General features: G+C 62.1%; 1 protein-coding gene across 1 annotated transcript in view; it reads right to left on the bottom strand.

Annotated features, from left to right (window-relative positions):
- Positions 1-18,870, bottom strand: part of BCR (BCR activator of RhoGEF and GTPase) — an 83,046-nt gene that overhangs the window by 19,808 nt on the left and 44,368 nt on the right. Inside the window, exons 3-11 of the mRNA XM_080650380.1 lie at positions 16,147-16,251; positions 14,884-15,069; positions 11,827-11,934; positions 10,134-10,194; positions 8,980-9,032; positions 6,500-6,640; positions 3,603-3,724; positions 2,007-2,175; positions 523-642 (exon numbers count right to left, since the gene is read on the bottom strand). Coding sequence (XP_080506506.1) covers positions 523-642; positions 2,007-2,175; positions 3,603-3,724; positions 6,500-6,640; positions 8,980-9,032; positions 10,134-10,194; positions 11,827-11,934; positions 14,884-15,069; positions 16,147-16,251 — 1,065 coding nt within the window. The remainder of the gene's footprint in view (positions 1-522; positions 643-2,006; positions 2,176-3,602; positions 3,725-6,499; positions 6,641-8,979; positions 9,033-10,133; positions 10,195-11,826; positions 11,935-14,883; positions 15,070-16,146; positions 16,252-18,870) is intronic.

The following is an 18,870-nucleotide window of genomic DNA, read 5'->3' as shown; positions in this document are numbered from 1 at the left end:
GGGGGAGCGGAAGGGGAGCAGGGGGAGCGGAAGGGGAGCAAGGGGAGCGGAAGAGGAGCAGGGGGAGCGGAAGAGGGCCTGGGGGAGCGGAAGGGGAGCAGGGGGAGCGGAAGGGGAGCAGGGGGAGCGGGAGAGGGCCTGGGGGAGCGGAAGAGGAGCAGGGGGAGCGGAAGGGGAGCAGGGGGAGCGGGAGAGGGCCTGGGGGAGCGGAAGAGGAGCAGGGGGAGCGGAAGGGGAGCAGGGGGAGCGGAAGAGGGCCTGGGGGAGCAGAAGAGGAGCAGAGGGAGCGGAAGGGGAGCAGGGGGAGCGGAAGAGGGCCTGGGGGAGCGGAAGGGGAGCAGGGGGAGCGGAAGAGGAGCAGGGGGAGCGGAAGAGGGCCTGGGGGAGCGGAAGGGGAGCAGGGGGAGCGGAAGAGGAGCAGGGGGAGCGGAAGAGGGCCTGGGGGAGGGGAAGAAGGCCTGGGGGAGCAGAGGGGGAGCAGGGGGGGCCTGGACGGCAGAGCGAGCCCAGGGGGGCACTGACCTTGCCGTTGCGGCTGTGCACCCGGAAGGCCATGCTGGGGGACATGAGCAGGAGCATGGATTCCTGCTCCGACAGCTTCTTCTTCAGCCTCTCGATGGCCTTGCTGCCCTTGTTGGCTCTCTGCGGGGAGAGGTCGCGGTCACATTCCCAGCCCGGGGGCCAGGGCCACCTGGTCCCGCTCGGCCCGGCCCCACTTCCCCCGATGCTCAGCCCTTAGACGCCAGGGATACCACTGGCAGCTCGGCCCAGCACAGCGCCTTGGTCAGCTGCTGCTGGCTCCAGGGTCAAGGGTCAAGGGTCAATGCCGGGCACAGGCTGCTGGATGTGCTCAGCAACCTCCCTTCTTTTGCTAATCCTCCCAGGAGGACATTTTCCCATTGCTTTAGAGAGAGTGGAAGGGAGCGGAGAGAGAGAGAAACATCGATGTGAGAGATACCCCGATTGGTTGCCTCCCATATGCGCCCTGACCAGGGCCGGGGAATGAACCTGCAACCCAGGTACGTGCCCTTGACCGGGAATCGAACCCGAGACCCTTCGGTGCCCGGGCCGACGCTCTAACCACTGAGCCTCACAAGGGCAGAGGAGCGACCTTTACAAACCTCCCTTCTTTCCATTTCTTCAAACCTGGACACTGTGCAGGGGGCCGCGGTGACCCCGAGGGCCCCTCCCCACACCTGGGACCACACACATTTCAGCATCCGGCTCCCTGGGAGTGTGTGGGGGGGTTCTCATGGAGGGCCGGGTGCACCCCCAGGACCTGGGCGGGGAAACCCTGCCTGTCGTGTGCCACGCACCTCCCTCTGAAGCCCCCCCCAATCCCAGGCAGGCCTGACACTTCCCTCTGAAGCGCCCCCCAATCCCGGGCAGGCCTGACACTATGGTCACCATGGCAACGAGCATCCCGGTGGCAGCACATAGGGCTCCGCAGCCCCAAGGACAGGGCCTGGCTTCCCTCTGCCCTGGAGGTGGCAGGCCCCTCCGGAGAGATAAACCACCTCACGCGCACCCCCTACTGGTCTCCCCACACATCGCTCCACCTGCTGGGTTTCCGGTGCAGCAGGCTGGCAGGTGGGTGAGGAGTGAGAACATCTGTCCTGCTGTGCCCACCTCCGTCAGGGTCCCCCGGACCAGGGCCCACCTCCTAGGGACCCTCCTCCTCTGCGGCCACTGCATGCGACCTGCTCTAGTCTGGACCACTCCTCACTGGTTCTGAAACCCACGTCTTTCCAGCAACAACCAGGGGTCTGCCCGGGGCGGCCCAGGGTGCGTGGAGGGGCCGCACCCCCCCGGGACTCTCTCCCCATCGAGGCCGCTGGGTCCCTCGCCCACGCCATGTTCTGGAAGGCTCCACGCCGAACGGGGATGCCCGGCAGGTCCCAGAAACCAGAGGCGGGGTCAGATGCCCCGTGGCGTCCGCCCCGTTGCCCGGACGCCAGGGGCTGCGGCCTCCTCGAGCCGCAGAGCCCGGCCTCCTCCGCGCCCACCTTCTCCCTCTGGATGTCGCTCTTGATCTGCGAGATCTTGATCTTCATGGCGTCCAGCTCCTCGTCCACCACCAGGGGGATGGTGGGCGCCGCCTCGGACTCGTCCAGCGTCTGGAAGCTGAGGTCGGTGAGCGGGATGTACCACTTGCAGTCGTACTGCTGCGTTTTGCTGGGGGCGGGGGAGAGGGGAAGGAGCAGGTGAACACGACCCCGCCTTCCTCTGCCAACATCGCTGCTGTCAGAAGCCGAGAGCCCCGACCTGCAACCCCAGCCTGGGGCCCGGGGGACAGGCTGGCAGGAGACCCCCGGCCGACGCCAAGGACCCAGACTCGGAGATTCGTGGACGTGGGCATGGGTGACGGAGGCCCCAGGGGGTGTGACCAGCCCCGATTCCCCTGGGGAAGGAGTGATGGTGGCAATGCGCAGGCTCTGTGACGTGGGAGGCCGTTAAGGCCACACCATGACAGGACCACAGGGGCCCCCCGCGTCCTAGCCGTTTGAGGGGCTGCCGATCTACCCGGTGCAATCCCTTGCCTTGATGTGTGGGGAAACGGGAACTCTTTTTCTCTCTCCTTTTTTAAATGTTATTACTTTCAGAGAGGAAGGGGGGGAGAGAGAGAGAAATAGAAACATCCATGACGAGAGAGAATCATGGATCGGCTGCTCCCTGCATGCCACACACTGGGGCTCGAGCCCGCAACCCGGGCATGTGCCCTGACCGGGAATCGAACCGAGACCTCCTGGTTCACAGGTCGACACTGAGGCTCCTTGCCAAGTTGAATGATTCAATCCACTCAGCACAGCAAGGGTAGAAGGTGGGGAAGAGCCCAGTTCTGATCCTTCCCAATGTGACCTTCCTTCCTCCATCCCAGCCCGAACACGCTGGGTGGGTCTGATCCCTGGGAGGCTGTGTGCGTGTGCGCGTGCATGTGTGTGCATGTGCGTGTGCGTGTTTGGGGGTGCGTGTCTGCAGCCTACGCTGAAATAACTTAGGAGCTGTCACCAGGTTTGTGACACCAAGGGCAGCAGCCATCCCCCCACCTGCCAGCCTGCACCACACCCTGCAGCGCCCCACCTCCCCCGACCAGTCACTCCCACTTCCCGAGTCCTCCAATGAGACCTGACCCCGACCCAGAAGGTCTCCAGGTTGGTAGTGGTGACCTTGAACCTGAGCCTGGCCTCACATTCCGGTGGAAACAGAATGCAGCTCAGAGAGACCACCTGGCCACACAGGGACTGCCCTCCGCAGGCTCACGTGGAAAGAAAAAAAACAACAACAAAAGACAAACCCACCAGGGCCCGACATGGCGTGGCTCAGCGGTTGAGCGTTGACCTAGGAACCAGGGGGTCACCGTTCGATTCCCGGTCAGGGCACAGGCCCAGGTCGCGGGCTCCATCCCCAGTCGGGGGCGTGCAGGAGGCAGCCGATCCAGGATTCTCTCTCATCACGGATGTTTCTCTCTCCCCCCCCCTCTTCCTCTTGGAAACCAATAAAAGTATATTTGAAACAAAAACAACCAGCTTTCCTCTGTGTATGAAGCCAACCCCGCGCCCCCAGGGCCTCCGCCGCCGGCGGGACGGGCGGCGGGCACTCACCCTCCGCTCTGCTTCTTGAGCTTGGTGCAGAGGAGCAGGTCGGTGAATAGGAAGACGTGGCGCAGCTTGCGGGCGCCCTCCACCAGCTCCACCATGAAGCTGTCCTTCAGCAGCTGCCTGTGCTGCGGGGCGGGGCGGGGCGGGCAGGGGCCAGGGTTAGGGCCGCGGCCTCCACTCCCTCCACCTCCAGCCTCGGACCCGCGTTCCAGAGCAAGCCTCCATCTCATCGGCCCGAGAACATACGTGCCACGCGAGCTCTTCTCCGCGCACCAGTTTCCCAGCCCCTCCTGGGGGCCTGGCCCGTGGGAGCGGGCACGTGGGTGGGGAAAGGCCACTGGCCTGAGGCCGGGGAGGGCGTGTGACGGTCTGTGGGGAATGATGGCAGGAGACCCCCCTCGAGGCAGGGCCGCCTAGGCCTCTCCGAGACGCAACGGAGACCCAGACTGGGCACGGGGCCAGCCCGTGAAGGACGGGGCATCGCCACACGGGCCCCACAGTGAGAAGGGCCTGCCACTTGGGTAAGGATAGGGCAGCCTGGCCTGGCCGGCGTGGCTCAGTGGTGGAGCGTCGACCTATGAACCAGGAGGTCATGGTTCGATTCCCGGTCAGGGCACGTGTCAGGGATGTAGGTTCCATCCCCAGTGTGGGGCGTGCAGGGGGCAGGCGATCAATGAATCTCTCTCATCATGGATGTTCCTCTCTCCTCCCTCTCCCTTCCTCTCTGACATCAATAAAAAAAAATTAAGTTCAAAAGAACTGAGCTCCTGGCCACCACCAGCAGAGGGCACCCTACGCCCAGCTCAGAAGTGGCCTCAGGAGGGTCCTCTGGGCTGGCAGATAGGAAACACCCAGCCGGTCCCCTGCACTGACCACCCCCAGCCCCCCCTCACTGGCCCACCTACTCTCCCTCCTCAAGGCCCACCTCAGGCACCTCCATTCTCCACGGGGCCACCGAGTCGCCCTGCCGCTGGGCTGCGAGGACGTGGGGCTGACTGTGAGGAGCACGGGGGCACCCCTGGGCTCCGACAGGTGGACTCGGTCAGCCGGCCCCTCCACACCCATCCCTGCCTGTGCACACCCTCATCTTTCTAAGAGAACCCTCACCGCCACGGGCGCCCGGCACGTCCAGCCAGCACCCCTGCCCCTGCGGCATCCCGGCCTGAGCCCCACTGTGTGCTGCTGCCCCCCAAATCTGCCTCCTCTCTGACTCACCCCGGCCGAGCCGGTGGAGATGGTGACTATAGGGCACCCCCAAAAGCCCAGGCTGATGGAGGCTCCTTTCCTCTCCGTAGAACACTGCCAGAGCGGCTAGACACAAGAGCCCCCCCCAAACCCGCCGACACGCAGGGGACGCAGGGGGTGGGGTGCCTCTCAGTACCTAAGACTCGGGCAGTGCACCGAGCCCCGGGGGCCTCCCGCAGCCTCGCTGTGGGACCTGCCGTGTCGGGGCCTGAGAGTGGATGGAGGGGACATCGCCCTGCTCACGGCTCTTCCCAGGAAGGACCCCCCCCCACCCCCCCGGAGACAGCTGACGGGGAGACCCTGGGCACGTGGCAGCTTCCCGCACCGCACACGAGGAGCCGCTTCCCAAGGAGGATGGGGAGGCTGTCACCGAGGGCGACGGGACCCCGAGTGACCTGCCCGGGAGCCTGACACCAGCACCAGGCGCACGAACCACAAGAAAGGGGAGGAAGTGGCTCTCCGCGGCGGCGGCCGCCAGGTTCACGCCCAGGCCGTGTCCTGCTCGGGCCGGAGACCGCAGAGGCCGCGCGTCAGCGCCCCTCGCCCGAGTGCGACTTCCGACAGCGATGCTCACGGTGGAGGCCCGCCCCTGCCTGGCATCTCTGCTGCCTCACTCTATGCCACCCGCCGGGGAGGGCACCCGCCTGACCACGCTGGGCCGCTCCCAGGAAGGGGCAGAGGCCACCGGGCAGGCTGGGTCAGTATGTCCTGAGCCTTTCTGTTCTTTTTTTTTTAAAATATATTTCTTTATTGATTTCAGAGAGGAAGGGAGAAGGTGAGAGAGATAGAAACATCAATGATGAAAGAGAATCATTGATTGGCTGCCTCCTGCATGCCCCCCACTGGGGATCGAGCCCGCAACCCAGGCATGTGCCCTTGGCTGGAATCGAACCTGGGACCCTTCAGTCCGCAGGCTGACGCTCTATCCACTGAGCCAAGCCGGCTAGGGCTCTTTTTTAAAAATATTTTTTATTGATTTCAAACAAAAAGGGAGAGGGAGAGAGAGCTAGAAACATCAATGGTGAGAGAACCATTGATGGGTTGCTTCCTGCACGCCCCCTACTGGGGGATCGAGCCCGCAACCTGGGCCTGTGCCCTTGACCGGAATCGAACCCGGGGGACCCTTCAGTCCGCAGGCCGATGCTCTATCCACTGAGCCAGACTGGCCAGAGCCTGAGCCCCTCTGCTCTACGTCCTCCCATCAATGCCGTGCAGGGAGATGGGGACCGGGCGGCTGTCAGTGAGGGAGGAGGACGGGGAAGGAGAACACGCCTGGCCAAAGACGTCACGCACATGTTCTTGATGCCACACGTACAAACCACACACGCCTCCCTTTCTCTCCCATTTAAATCCTTAAATCCGGCGACAACTGTTCTCGAATAAAAGAACCCTCAGGAGACACTGGGTGGTTCCAGGCAAACCATAGGCCACCCTCCTTCTCCCCTGTCTCCTCAGCGGGGACCCCAAGCTGGCTGTGACACTCCACTCTGACGCCCTGCACACAGGACTGGGTTGGACCCCGCCAGGGCCAGGGACCCCCAAAGGCAATGCGCTTCCTGTGTCCCATTGAACCGTCCAGGGTCAGTCCGCTGAGGACCAGAGGGGACCCTGCCTCCGCGGCTCAGGCGGGCTGGGCCGGCCCCCTCCACGCTTACCTCTCCTTTCTTCACTGTCATGGACTGCCGGCGGGGCGTGATCTCCTCGTTGATGCTGGACAGGAAGTTCTGGGAGATGCGCAGGGCGTCCTGCAGCAGGGGGTGGTCGGGGTGGCTGGGGGGGGTGTGCTTCAGCAAATCCTGCATCGGGGCGAGAGGAGGCGAGTCAGACAGCCTTGGCGAGGCCCTGGCACCGCCCTGTGGGCAAACCGCAGACACACGCTGGGCTGGACCCAGGGCCACGGGCTCTGCAGGCATCGCTGCCCCCTCTCACGGGAGCTGGGCCTCAGGGCAGCGCTGGGCAGGCACTCGGGGGGCAGGGCCCAACAGAACTCCCACAACCCGGGGGTTCGCAAGCTGTCAAGGGGGCTCCCACCCTCGGAGTCCAGGGCAGGCTGCCTCCACTTCAGCACTGGTGACGTTCTGGGCCGAATTATTATTTTTTTTTAATTCTCACCCGAGGATATTTTTCCATTGATTTTTAGGGAGAGTGGAAGAGAGAGGGAGAGGCAGAGAGAAACATCGATGTGAGAGAAACACATCGATGGGTTGCCTCCTGCACTCCCCCGACCAGGGCCCGGCCCGGGAGGAGCCTGCAACTGAGGTACGTGCCCTTGACCGGAATCGAACCCAGGACCCTTCAGTCTGCAGGTCGACCCTCTATCCACTGAGCCAAACCGGCTATGGCTGATTCTTTTTTAAAAAAATATTTTTATTGACTGGCGAGAAGAAGGGAGAGGGAGAGGGAGGAGGAGAGGGAGAGAGAAACATCAGTGATGAGAGAGAATCATGGACTGGCTGCCTCCTGCACACCCCACACACTGGGGATGGAGCCCGCAACCTGGGGATGTGCCCTGACCGGGAATCGAACCCTGACCTCCTGGTTCATAGGTCAATGCTCAACCACTGAGCCACGCCGGCCGGGCTGGGCCGAATGATTCTCTGTGGTGGGGGTGGTGCTGGGTCCTGCAGGAGGTGGCACCCTCCCTGGCCTCACCCACTGGGTGCCAGTAGCACCTCCTCACCTGCAGTTTTTGGTAACAAACCAAAAACGTCCCCAGATGCTGCCGCACGTCCCCGAGGGGGGACCCGGTCCTGGTCCCGAAGCACGGGGCAGTGCCAGGTCAGAAGGACACCCCCCTCCACCCTCCCCCGCCCCCCAGCTCCTCCTCTGGTCGGTAAGAGCCTAAGAAGGGAGCCCAGACTCCTTCTCCAGGAGGGATGCACGTGACTCGTCCTCAAGGTCACCAGCTCCCTGGGCAGAGAAACAATCCCTCCCGCTCCCAAGTCCAGGCGCCCTCTGCACACACAGCCCACACGGCTCCCAGCAGCTCCGCCAGGGTGTTCCCCACCAGGGCGCTCGGCGGCGTGGGCCTGGGACCGTCACAGCGAAGAGACTCCGGCGAGCCCCCGGCCAGATCCTTCCCCACGGGAAACCTCATCTCACCTCCCTCGTCCGAAAGCTCACAGGCCGAGGGTGGTAAGAAGTTACGGCCTGGCATGCGAGGCTCAGAGGCTGCACAGCTTGCTCTAAGTCTATCAACAGCGTCTCCCGGGCAGTAGGAATAGGGGCCTGTGTGTTTCCTGGTTTTGTCTCTCAGTATTAAGACAACCCCTTGCCTGGCCGGCGTGTCTCAGTGGTTGAGCATCGACCTATGAACCAGCAGGTCACAGTTCAATTCCCAGTCAAGGGCACAGGCCCGGGTTGTGGGCTGGATCCCCAGCGGGGGGCGTGCAGGAGGCAGCCGATGCATGATTCTCTCTCCTCATGGGTGTTTCTCTCTCTCTCTCTCTCTCTCTCTCTCTCTCTCTCCCCCTTTCTCTCTGAAATCAATTTTAAAAAAAGGAAAAAAAAGACAACCCATTCAGGGACTCCCCATTGCCTTCAGAAACAGCCCTACCCCATGGGGCCTCCCCAGGCTGGGAGGCGGTGGCCATTCTCCAGGCCCCAGAACGCACCCGCCGTTGCACCCCACTCTGACCAACCTGGAGGCCCAGTTCCCCCACGGGGACAGCAAGGCCCTTCCCACAGGAGACGGGATGACCCGCTCTGCCCTGCTCCAAGGGGAGCCCCTAGGACCAGCCGTGGGCAAACTATGGCCCGCGGGCCGGATCCGGCTGTTCTATCCGGTTCTCTTGCTCTCCCCTCCGCTCCTTTACTTTGAATTTATATTCGTTCACACAAACACTCCATCCATGCTTTGGTTCCGGCCCTCCGGTCCAGTTTAAGAACCCATGGTGGCCCTCGAGTCAAAAAGTTTGCCCATCCCTGCCCTAGGACACCCCGAGAGCCTGCCGTTCCCCCACCTTCCCCCCTCCCCCCGTGAGCCCATGAAGGCAGGGGCACCTCATGTCTGCATCTCTAGTGAAGGCAGGGAGCAGAAATAGTGGAGCAGGGGGCCCCTCGTAAACACCCGTGTCCGCCCGAGGACAGCGGGAACCGAGAGGCCCGGGTGAGAAGGCCGGGGGGCAGGACTCACGTGCAGGACCAGCGTGCTCCGCGTCACCCGGTCCACAGGCTTGTAGAGCAGGGCTGCGGGGAGAGAGGTGCCACCCGTGGAGAGAGCCGCCCCGCCCCCCGCCCGCTCCCCCTCGCTGCGAGCGCACCCCTTGCTCAGCGACGAGGGCGAACCTCGAGTACCAGGGGCTCTGGGCGTTCAGTCGGGGCCGTGAACGTGGAGCCCAGAGCTGCCGGTCAGAAGCCGAGCTCCTGTGGCTGCCTCAGTGACAACCGCTAAACGGTTTCGTGTCCTCCTGGGGTTGGGGAGCCCGCCAGCACCCCGGTGAGGACGGGAGACCTGCTCTCCAGGCCGGGGTCCCCCCGGGAGCCAACCAGCTGCATGCCACTCTCCCCTGGCACAGTGTGGAGGCCTGATCGTGAGAACGCGGGAGCCAACTCAGGGGATGCCACAGCTCTCGTCTTGACCGGTGGACACAGGGCCCCGCTTCCCACGGTGAGCACCGCCCACTGAGGCTCCGAGGTGCCCCGATACACACACCAGGTGCACCTCCTCCCGCGCCTCCCACGGCTCGTGTGCAGAGGGCATCGCTGTGCCCATTTTACAGACGGGGAGACTGAGGCTTAGCGGGGGAAGCTCTGGGCAGCAGAGGCAGACCCGCGGTTCTCTGCGAGTGTGACTGCCCGCTACCTAGCAACAGGGAGGGAGAGGTGACCCATCACGCCCACCACCACCTTCCCCCAGAGAGAGGGAGGCCGAGGGCAGGCTGGGGAGCCCTGGCTGCACCCTCTATCCAGCCTCTGGGGGCCTGGGTTCCGCGTGGGTTACGTTTGTCCTCACCGTGTTTTGTCATCTGAAAGGAGGGGAAAGACAATCCTCCTTGGGGGCTATTGGGGACAACACGAGGACATTGGTAACGCCCGGCCGTGCCTGGTTTGTGGGTGTCTGCTAACGCTCATCGTTTTTCCTGTTTGTGACTACTGGTGGCCAGCTGCCTGACCTCTTCCTTCCCCACCCTGCCAGGCCCCGCTGCTCTGTCCTCGTCCCCGACATCTCTACGGGGAGTCCAGAGGGTGACGGGGCGGCGCCACGTTCGTTTCCCCAGCAAACGCCCCATCTGCTCGCAGCGGCCGCCCCCACAGGGGCGCGAAGAGGCCTCGGCAGGGAGAACTCACTTTCCAGAGAGTTCTTGGTCGTCTGGTCCTTGGCATCCTTGTTGCTTCTAGCTCTCAGGTTCTGAAAAGAAAAAAGGCGCTTTTTCACAGGGGACAAGGCAAGCGGCGGCAATGTGGCGGGAAGTCCCAGGTCGGGAACCTGCGGCGGGAATCCCGCCCTTCTCTCACCGCAAGGAACCCCAGATGCGGCAGGCCCAGGGCGTGGGTCCTGGGCCACGGTGTAAGGCACAGGGCATGCGCCCGGCCGGCGTGGCTCCACGGTGGAGCGTCTTGACCTAGGAACCAGGAGGTCATGGTTCCATTCCCGGTCAGGGCACAGGCCCGGGTGGCGGGCTCGATCCCCAGTGGGGGGCGTGCAGGAGGCAGCCGGTCCATGATGCTCTCTCCTCATGGATGGATCCTGCTTCTTTGAAACGTGGATGGAGAACCAAAGCGAATGCTGCCGGTGGTACCAGCGTTATGGAGGGCTGGCTGATGGCCGGCCCCAGAAGCCATCCTACACTGCCTGCCCCCGGCCTTGGCTGAGATTCCCACTTGTGTGTGGTGGGTGGGACCCCACGGCCCCCCCGGGGGGCTGTGTCCCACCACTGTTTCTTCCCTCCTCTGTAGAAACCTGCCCAGGCGGACTTAACCTTGGCCCAATGAACCGCAGCCTCCCTTAGAGAGTTAGGTCTGTAATGTGTCAAGGTCGCTCTGGATTCTGGGCCCACATTCCGGCTGTTAGGGGGTGTGCGGGGGGTTTGTCACTGAATGAGCTCAGGGAAAGAACGGACTGAACGCGCCGGGTGAAACCAGGGCGGCTGGGGAGGGGAGTCTGGAGCCAGCCCGGAGCCCTGGGGGTGACCAGCAGCGCCAGGCGGGGAGCGGGCGCCCCGTGGGGCCCAGAGAAACACGTGGCACATGTTATCACCGCAGGAGACGGTAAGTGCCAGGGCCCAGGACGCTCCGCCTCCCACGACAGGTTAGAACAGGGCACAGAGCCCGTGGCGCACGGCCAGGCGCGGTGGTCTCCCAGCAGGAGGCCTGACGCTCTCCCCGTGTCTAGTTTCCGCTTCCCTCGGAGGCCGCCTTCCTCACGTGCTGATCTTTCCTCCTCGAGTCCTTATGTGGTCGGGGAAGGCGAGTCAGAGCGCTCTGAGGAGCGGGACGCCTCAAACAGCAAAAGTGAGGCCCGGCCGGCGTGGCTCAGGGGTGGAGCATCGACTTATGAACCAGGAGGTCACGGTTCCATTCCGGTCAAGAGCACAGGCCCGGGTTGGGGGCTCGATCCCCGGTGTGGGGCGTGCAGGAGGCAGCCGATCCATGATTCTCTCTCATCATGGATGCTTCTCTCTCTCCCTCTCCATTCCTCTCGGAAATCAATAAAAATATATATATATTTTGAAAAAGGGCAGAAGTGTGGACGCCCCTCACTGCACACAGACAGTGTGGTGGGGCATTTGTGCAGGGACCTGACGGAGCCCCAGCTTCGGGCCCTGGCCCCCGGGGGGGAGGGGGGCGCGGGAAGGAACCTCGCTGCTCCTTGTCTGTGCACAGCAGGGTCCCTGCACGGGCAGGGCTGACGGTGCCCACCCAGAGGCACCCGGAAGCGGCTGAGGCGTACGACCAGCCTTGGTTTGGCGCGCCTCGTTCTCCTGGGTGGTGGGGACCATCGCCCGGCGCGGGGCGCCCTGTCTGAAGGGCACCCACCTACCTCGGAGATTTCTGCAAACTGAGCGTTGGCCTGGCAGCACTTCTCGGCCATCTCCATGGCGACTCCGTAGTTGTCCACAAAGGCCCGGTACACGCCCAGCTGGCTGGCCTGCAGGGAGGAGGGAGGCAGAGCGCGTGGGGCGGGTGTGAGACACACCCCATCTTGCCGAGCACCGAGCCGCCGTGCACAGCTCTGGAGGAGCCCCAGGTGCCAGGAGGTGCAGAGCTGCAGACACCCCAGCTCTCCCCGCCGCGGCCTCCCACCTGCCTCCCCGCCCCACGCGCCGAGCCCGCTTCCCTCTCCCACAGCGACAGCGACACGAGAAGTGACTCACGGCCCACCCCGGGCAGGTAACAGCTCCCTTCCCCAGCTGCTTAGTCCTCCCACCCGACTCCTGTAAATGGTGCCACTGACAGGAACGAAAGTTCAAGGCTGTCAGGGAAGGCAGACAAAGGTCTCCACGCAGGTGGGATGGAGGGGCACCGTCCATGCTGGCTGCAGGACGCCAACGTGGACAAGGAGGTCGGCCCCGCCAGCCTGTGGTGGATACGATGCTCCATTCACATCGGGTTTAGTTTTTTCTTTTTAAATCCTCACCCGAGGATATTTTCCCATTGATTTTCAGAGACAGTGGAAGAGAGAGGGAAAGACAGAGAGAAACATCGATGTGAGAGAGACACATCGATGGGTTGCCTCCTGCACGAGCCTGACCCGGGGCCCAGGCTGGGGAGGAGCCTGCAACCGAAGTACGCGCCCTTGACCGGAATCGAACCCGGGACCCTTCGGTCTGCAGTCTGGCGCTCTATCCACTGAGCCACACCAGCCAGGGCTCCAGTCACATCCGATCCCTTCAGACACTTAAGGGTCATGCAATTCGGCTGCCTTTGGAGGGGCTCCGGCTGCTCAGATAGGAACCTGGCCCAGACCTGGCGAGGGGACCCAGGTGCCACACTGCCCACCTGGCAGTGGGCGACCTGCTGGCTGCAGGCTGCAAGGCGAGAGGCCTTTTCAAACCGAAGACATTACCAGAGGCTCTCCCCACAGAGCCCGCAGCTCGGACACTCAGCGGAGCAGCCCCTTCCCTGGGGAAAAGCATGTGTGCAGCCACCACCTGGGGGCCCCCGGCCATCGGCAGAGGCACGGGGAGGAGCCAGCCCTCATGTTGCACCAGAAACCCAGGCTCGGGGAGGGTCAGGGCAGACCCCAGGGACCCAGCGCTGGGCCTCCCACTGCTGCCAACAGAAACGGAAGCCTGAGGCGTCCCCCGATGCTGGGGTGTGTTCTGTGTAGAACCCAACCTTTATTTCTACATGCATTTGCGTTTACGTGGAATTTTATGTTTCTTCACATGACAATCCAGACACTGGGTAAGTCAGGCGCTCCCAGGACTGTCTGGTCTCCCGGCCCCGCTCCCAATGGGGCTGCATGGAGGGCCTGGGGCGCACAAGGAAAAGCAGCAGCTGGGGGAGGCCCTGCCTGGCCCCGGCCACGCCCACCACCACGGACAAGTCACTGCACCCCCCGAACGCCAGGTTCCTCATCATCGATCCCAGGGTCAGGCCCAGAGCCCTCCTTCCTCTCCCTCCTCCCTCCTCCCCGGGTCCCTGAGCGCCCCCCACCCAGAGGAGGCCCAGCTGTAGGCAGGGCCACCACAGCCGTGAATCACCCAGACACGGTGCGGCCAGCTCGAGGGAGAGACACGATTAATAACCACGTGAAGCCTGCCCGGCGTGGCTCGGCGGTTGAGCGTCGACCTACACGAACCAGGAGGTCACGGTTTGATTCCTGGCCAGGGCACAGGCCCGGGTTGTGGGCTCCATCCCCAGGGTAAGCTATTCCGGAGGAAACATCACGCAGACCCAGACTGGCTTGTGCCCTTCAGAAAAGCAGTCAAGGTCGTGGCAGAGAAGTCAAGGCCAAGGAACTGGGATAGAGGGAAGGAAACTAAGGAGACGCGACAGCCAAGCACATCTGTGACCCTGGACTGGGCCCTGCATCAGAGGACGAGACTGGCTGTCAAGAACACAACGGCAGCCCTGACCGGTGTGGCTCCATGGATAGAGCGTCAGCCTGCAGACGGAAGGGTCCCGGGTTCGATTCCGGTCAAGGGCATGTACCTTGGTTGCGGGCACATCCCCAGTAGGAGGTGTGCAGGAGGCAGCTGATGGATGTTTCTCTCTCATCGATGTTTCTAACTCTCTATCCCTCTCCCTTCCTCTCTGTAAAAAATCAATAAAACATATTTAAAAATATATGTATTAAAAAAAAAAAAAAGAACACAATGGCTAACGTGGGGGAATCTGCATATGACGTGCCAGCACCACAGCAGGGCACATACACGAATCAGCCAATGAATGCAACAAATGGGTTTCTCTGTCTGTCTGTCTCTCTCTCTCTCTCTCTATCAAATCAATAAATAAACATTTTAAGCCCTAGCTGGTTGGCTCAGTGGATAGAGCGTCGGCCTGCGGACTGAAGGGTCCTGGGTTCGATTCCAGTCAAGAGCACGTGCCCAGGTTGCAGGCTCCATCCCCAGTAGGGGGCATGCAGGAGGCAGCCGATCCATGGTTCTCTCTCATCATTGGTGTTTCTCTCTCTTTCTCCTTCTCCCTTCCTCTCTGAAATCAATAAAAATATTATTTCAAAAATTATTTTTAAATATTTTTTAAAAATCTGCAAGTGACTCAAGAGCCTTTTTAAAATATATGTTTTTTTTATTGATCTCAGAGAGGAAAGGAGAGGGAGAGAGAGACGCAGAAACATCAATGATGAGAGAATCACGGCTCGGCTGCCTCCTGCACGCCCCCTCCTGGGGATCAAGCCTGGAACCCACGCTTGTTCTTAGGTCGACGCTCAACCACTGAGCCACCCCGGCCAGGCAACACCCCAGACTCTTACTTCACCCTGTCACCTTGGTGTCCCCGGAGCCCACAGCAGCACGCACCTGCAGCTCCCAGGAGAGGCCCGCCCCCGCCCGGCTGCCCCCGTAGCCCCGCTCCCCCCGCTCCCCCCCCCCCCCCCCGGCGGGCGGCTGCGCACCGGCTCCGTGTCACTCACCAGCTTCTGGAAGAGGTCGCCCACGCGCTGCTGGTGGCTCCACTGCTGCACGCGGGGGCACAGCCCGTCGTAGAACTCCTTGTGGATCTCGTAGAGCTCAGGCACTTTGAAGAAGATGGTCTCGATCTGCTGGCTCGTCAGCACCGGCTGCGAGGTGGTGGCCGCCGCCTTCAGCGGCTTCATGGGCTGCGGGGGCACAGGGGAGGCCGCACGGCCGCAGGGGGGGTGGCATCGTGACAGGGCCCGCCATGTGTCAGGGCATGGGACGGCCACACAAGATCTTGGTCATGTGACGTAGGTGCTTTTAAATTAATTCAATTATTTTTTAACCCTCACCCGAGGATATTTTTCCATTTTAATTTTTTTTTAATTTTTTTATTAAGGTATTATATGTATACATATCTTACCATTGCCCCCCTCACCCCACTCCCATACATGCCCTCACCCCCCAATGTTTTGCATCCGTTGGTTACTCTTATATGCATGCATATAAGTCCTTCGGTTGATCTCTTATTTCCCCCACCTCTCCCTAACCTTCCCGCTGTAATTTGACAGTCTGTCCATCCATTTTTAGAGAGAGTGGAAGAGAGAGGGAAAGAGAGAAACATCGATGTGAGAGAGACACATCGATGGGTTGCCTCCTGCACACGCCCTGACCAGGGCCCGGGCCGGGGAGGAGCCTGCAACCGAGGTACGTGCCCTTGACCGGAATCGAACACGGGACCCTTCCGTCCGCAGGCTGACGCTCTGTCCAATGAGCCAAAACAGCTAGAGCTCTGTGCTTTTATTTTTAAATTCCATGACATAACCCGGCCGGCATGGCTCAGTGGTTGAGCATCGACCTATGAACCAGGAGGTCACAGTTTGATTCCCGGTCAGGGCACAGACCCGGGTTATGGGCTCGATCCCCAGTGTGGGGTGTGCAGGGGGCAGCCGATCCCTGATTCTCTCTCATCACGGAAGTTTCTATCTCTCCCTCTCCCTTCCTCTCTGAAAGCAATAAAAATATATTTAAATTCCATGAAGTATAAACATGGGAAGCCAGCTTGGGTTGGCATCTGTCATAGGCAGCCATCCACCGCCCCTGGGAAGCTCCGGCCTCCACCCAGGTGGACTGCTCTGACCGTCCCACAGATGTCTCACGGACTCCCAGGAGGGCGGGTGCCCCCAGCTCCAGCCAGCTGACCTTTGGCCTGAGCCATGTGAGCCGACAGCTCCCCATGCACCTGCTCCACCCACCATCCTCCCCCCGCCCCGCCTCACCAGCAGCAGCGCCTCCAGGTGGCTGAGGTACGTCTCCTCACTCGCCAGGATCCCGGACAAGACCCACTTTCTCATCTCCAAGCCCTTTTCCAGGTCCAGCTCACTCTGCGGGAGAAACAGACCGACGTCAGATCTGCGAGGTGACGCCCGAGGTGGCCCGTCTCCGCGAGGAAGCGTGTCCACCTCGGACCAGCCTCCCAGGAAGCTCCGGGTGGCATCGGAGGGCAGCACGGAAACCCCGGCGTGTCGGCCACTCACGCGTGGTCACTGCAAAGCCGAGAGCCACCGCTGGTCTTGACATTGGGGAGTCTGGAGCCGAGCCAGCCAGGCAAGGCCTTCCTCCTGCAACCGAGGGGCGGTGGTCCCAGGAGAGGCTGAGCCGAGGGGCATCGGGACCCGCCACACGGCCACCCCAGCTCCCTCTGCCGCTGTCACTCCTTGCCCGGAATCTGCCACTATCACCTGACCCTTGGACCGAAGGGCCAGGCAGTCCTGCGCTGCCTCCTTCTACACACCCTCCCTCCTGGCCTCGGGGCGGAGCTGGGGTGCTCCAGGGCTCCGGACCTTTGCCTCTGGAGCCTGCTCTTCTGACTCTGTGGGCAGGGACCCTCTTATGGGTGAGCTACAGGCCCCCCCACCCCCGCATCAATACAGCTCTACTGCCTGCGCCTCCAAAATCCAGAGCTCACGTCACTGGATGCCGGCGTCGGGGGCAGACAGAGCCCGCACAGCTGGAGGACCACATTCCAGTCCCAGCTGTGCTAACACCAGGCCGCAGTGCCTCAGAACAGAAGGCGCCCGCATTCGGAGTTAGGGTCTTTAAAGGTCACGGTACAATGAGGCCTCTGCCGTGGGCCCGAAGCCACGGTGGCCGGTGTCCTGGTAAGAAGACGCCAGGGGTTCCCAGTTATAAAAGAAAGGAGTCCTGGGGATGGATTGCACAGCACGAGGACCATGTTTCTGTCTCTCCCTGGTTCATAATACTGTGTGTCTACCTGAACGGTGCCGAGAGAGCAGATTTTCAAAGTTTGCATAAAAAAAAAAAAGCCCTAACCGGTTTGGCTCAGTGGATAGAGCGTCGGCCTGCGGACTGAAGGGTCCCAGGTTCGATTCCGGTCAAGGGCACGTACGTTGGTTGCGGGCAAATCCCCAGTGGGGGGTGTGCAGGAGGCAGCTGATCGATGTTTCTCTCTCATCGATGTTTCTAACTCTCTCTCCCTCTCCCTTACTCTCTGTAAAATATCAATAAAAATATTAAAAAAAAAAAAAAATCTCTAACCGTGTGAGGCGATTCACAATGCACCCCCGTTATCACACCACGCAGCGCACCTGCGACGGACATGCGCTTGCCTGTCAGTGTCTCAATGCGTGGAAAAGCAGACCGAGACGCAGACACACAGCGAGAAGACAGCCAGGGCTAAGCCCGCGAGAGAGCCGTGACCTTGGACGTCCGTCCAGACTCCAGAAACAGGAGAAGTGAGCCTCTGTGGTTTAGGCTCTCCTGCGCCGTGGCGCCTGGCGATGGCCACCCCAGGGAACTCACACAGACGATGACGACGCTCAAGGCAATGAGAACTGCCTCGTGACTGCCTGGCCCCCGGCCCGGCTGGCTCCCTGACGCGGGGACGGGGTGTGGCAAAGCCCGGTGCTAGAGGCTGGCCTCGCCCCAAGTGGGGAGGGGCCCCATGTTCACGGAAGGTGACCTAATGGCCTGCCTGTTCCACCACCAGGTTTCTCAGCCTACAGGGGAGCACAGGACAACCTCTGCCGTGGCAGCCTGTGTGGGCACATCATCACTCATCTCCCCAAACCTCTCAGGGAGTCCCCGGATGCGGGGCAGGCTCCTGGCCCCCAGCACCCCTGACCTCTGGGGCTGGAGGATCCTCGGTTGGGAACTGGGGCCACTGTGTGCCTTGCTGGGTGTGGAGCAGCATCTCTGGCCTGTATCCAACATGTGTGAGGAGCAACACAGCTGCAGGGGCTGCCCCACGCCCCCCGGGCCCAATCCAGTCCAGGTGTGAAGTGCTGCCATTTTTTTTCTTTTTTGGTTAATCCTCACCCAGGGATAGGTTTCCATTGATTTTTGGAGAGAGTGGAAAGGAGGAGAGAGCGAGAGAAACATCGATGTGAGAGAGACACATGGATTGGCTGCCTCCTGCACATGCCCCGACCAGGGCCAGGGATCAAGCCTGCAACCGAGGGACGTGCTCCTGACTGGCATCGAACCCAGGATCAGTCCACGAACTGACGCTCTATCCATTGAGCCAAACGGGCTAAGGTGAGAAATGCTGGCTTCAAGGAAAAACCTGGTCGAGGCCAGCCAGGGCCCCTGGTGTCACGAGCCGGAATCAGGACCAGCAGCGCGGCTTCTCCGTGCCCCCAGCCCTAATGTCCATCCGTTCACCGCTGCTAGCCCGGGGGGAGGAGGCCCCTTGTGGTGAGGATGGCAGGAACCGGCGGGACGCACCCAGGGCCAGGACTGCCGGGAGGGGCTGCAGAGCCGGGCCAGCCAGGCGAGCTCCTTTTGGCCCGAGCCTTGGCTGCCTGGGTGCGAACTGGGGGAGGGGGCCCGGTCTCCGCGTCCCATCTACGTCCGCTTCCTGTGTCCCTGGGGCTTGTAACACATCCTCATTGCCCTGGGAGCATCCAAAGAGCCTGCCTGGCCCTAGCCAGTGTGGCTCAGTGGATAGAGCGTCGGCCTGAGGACTGAAGGGTCCCGAGTTC

The sequence above is a fragment of the Plecotus auritus genome (genome assembly GCF_963455305.1).
Source record: "Plecotus auritus genome assembly, chromosome: 13".
NCBI classification, from domain to species: Eukaryota; Metazoa; Chordata; class Mammalia; order Chiroptera; family Vespertilionidae; genus Plecotus; species Plecotus auritus.
The sequence above is the reverse complement of the archived record's forward strand: the minus strand, read 5'-3'. Positions and strand labels throughout refer to the sequence as shown.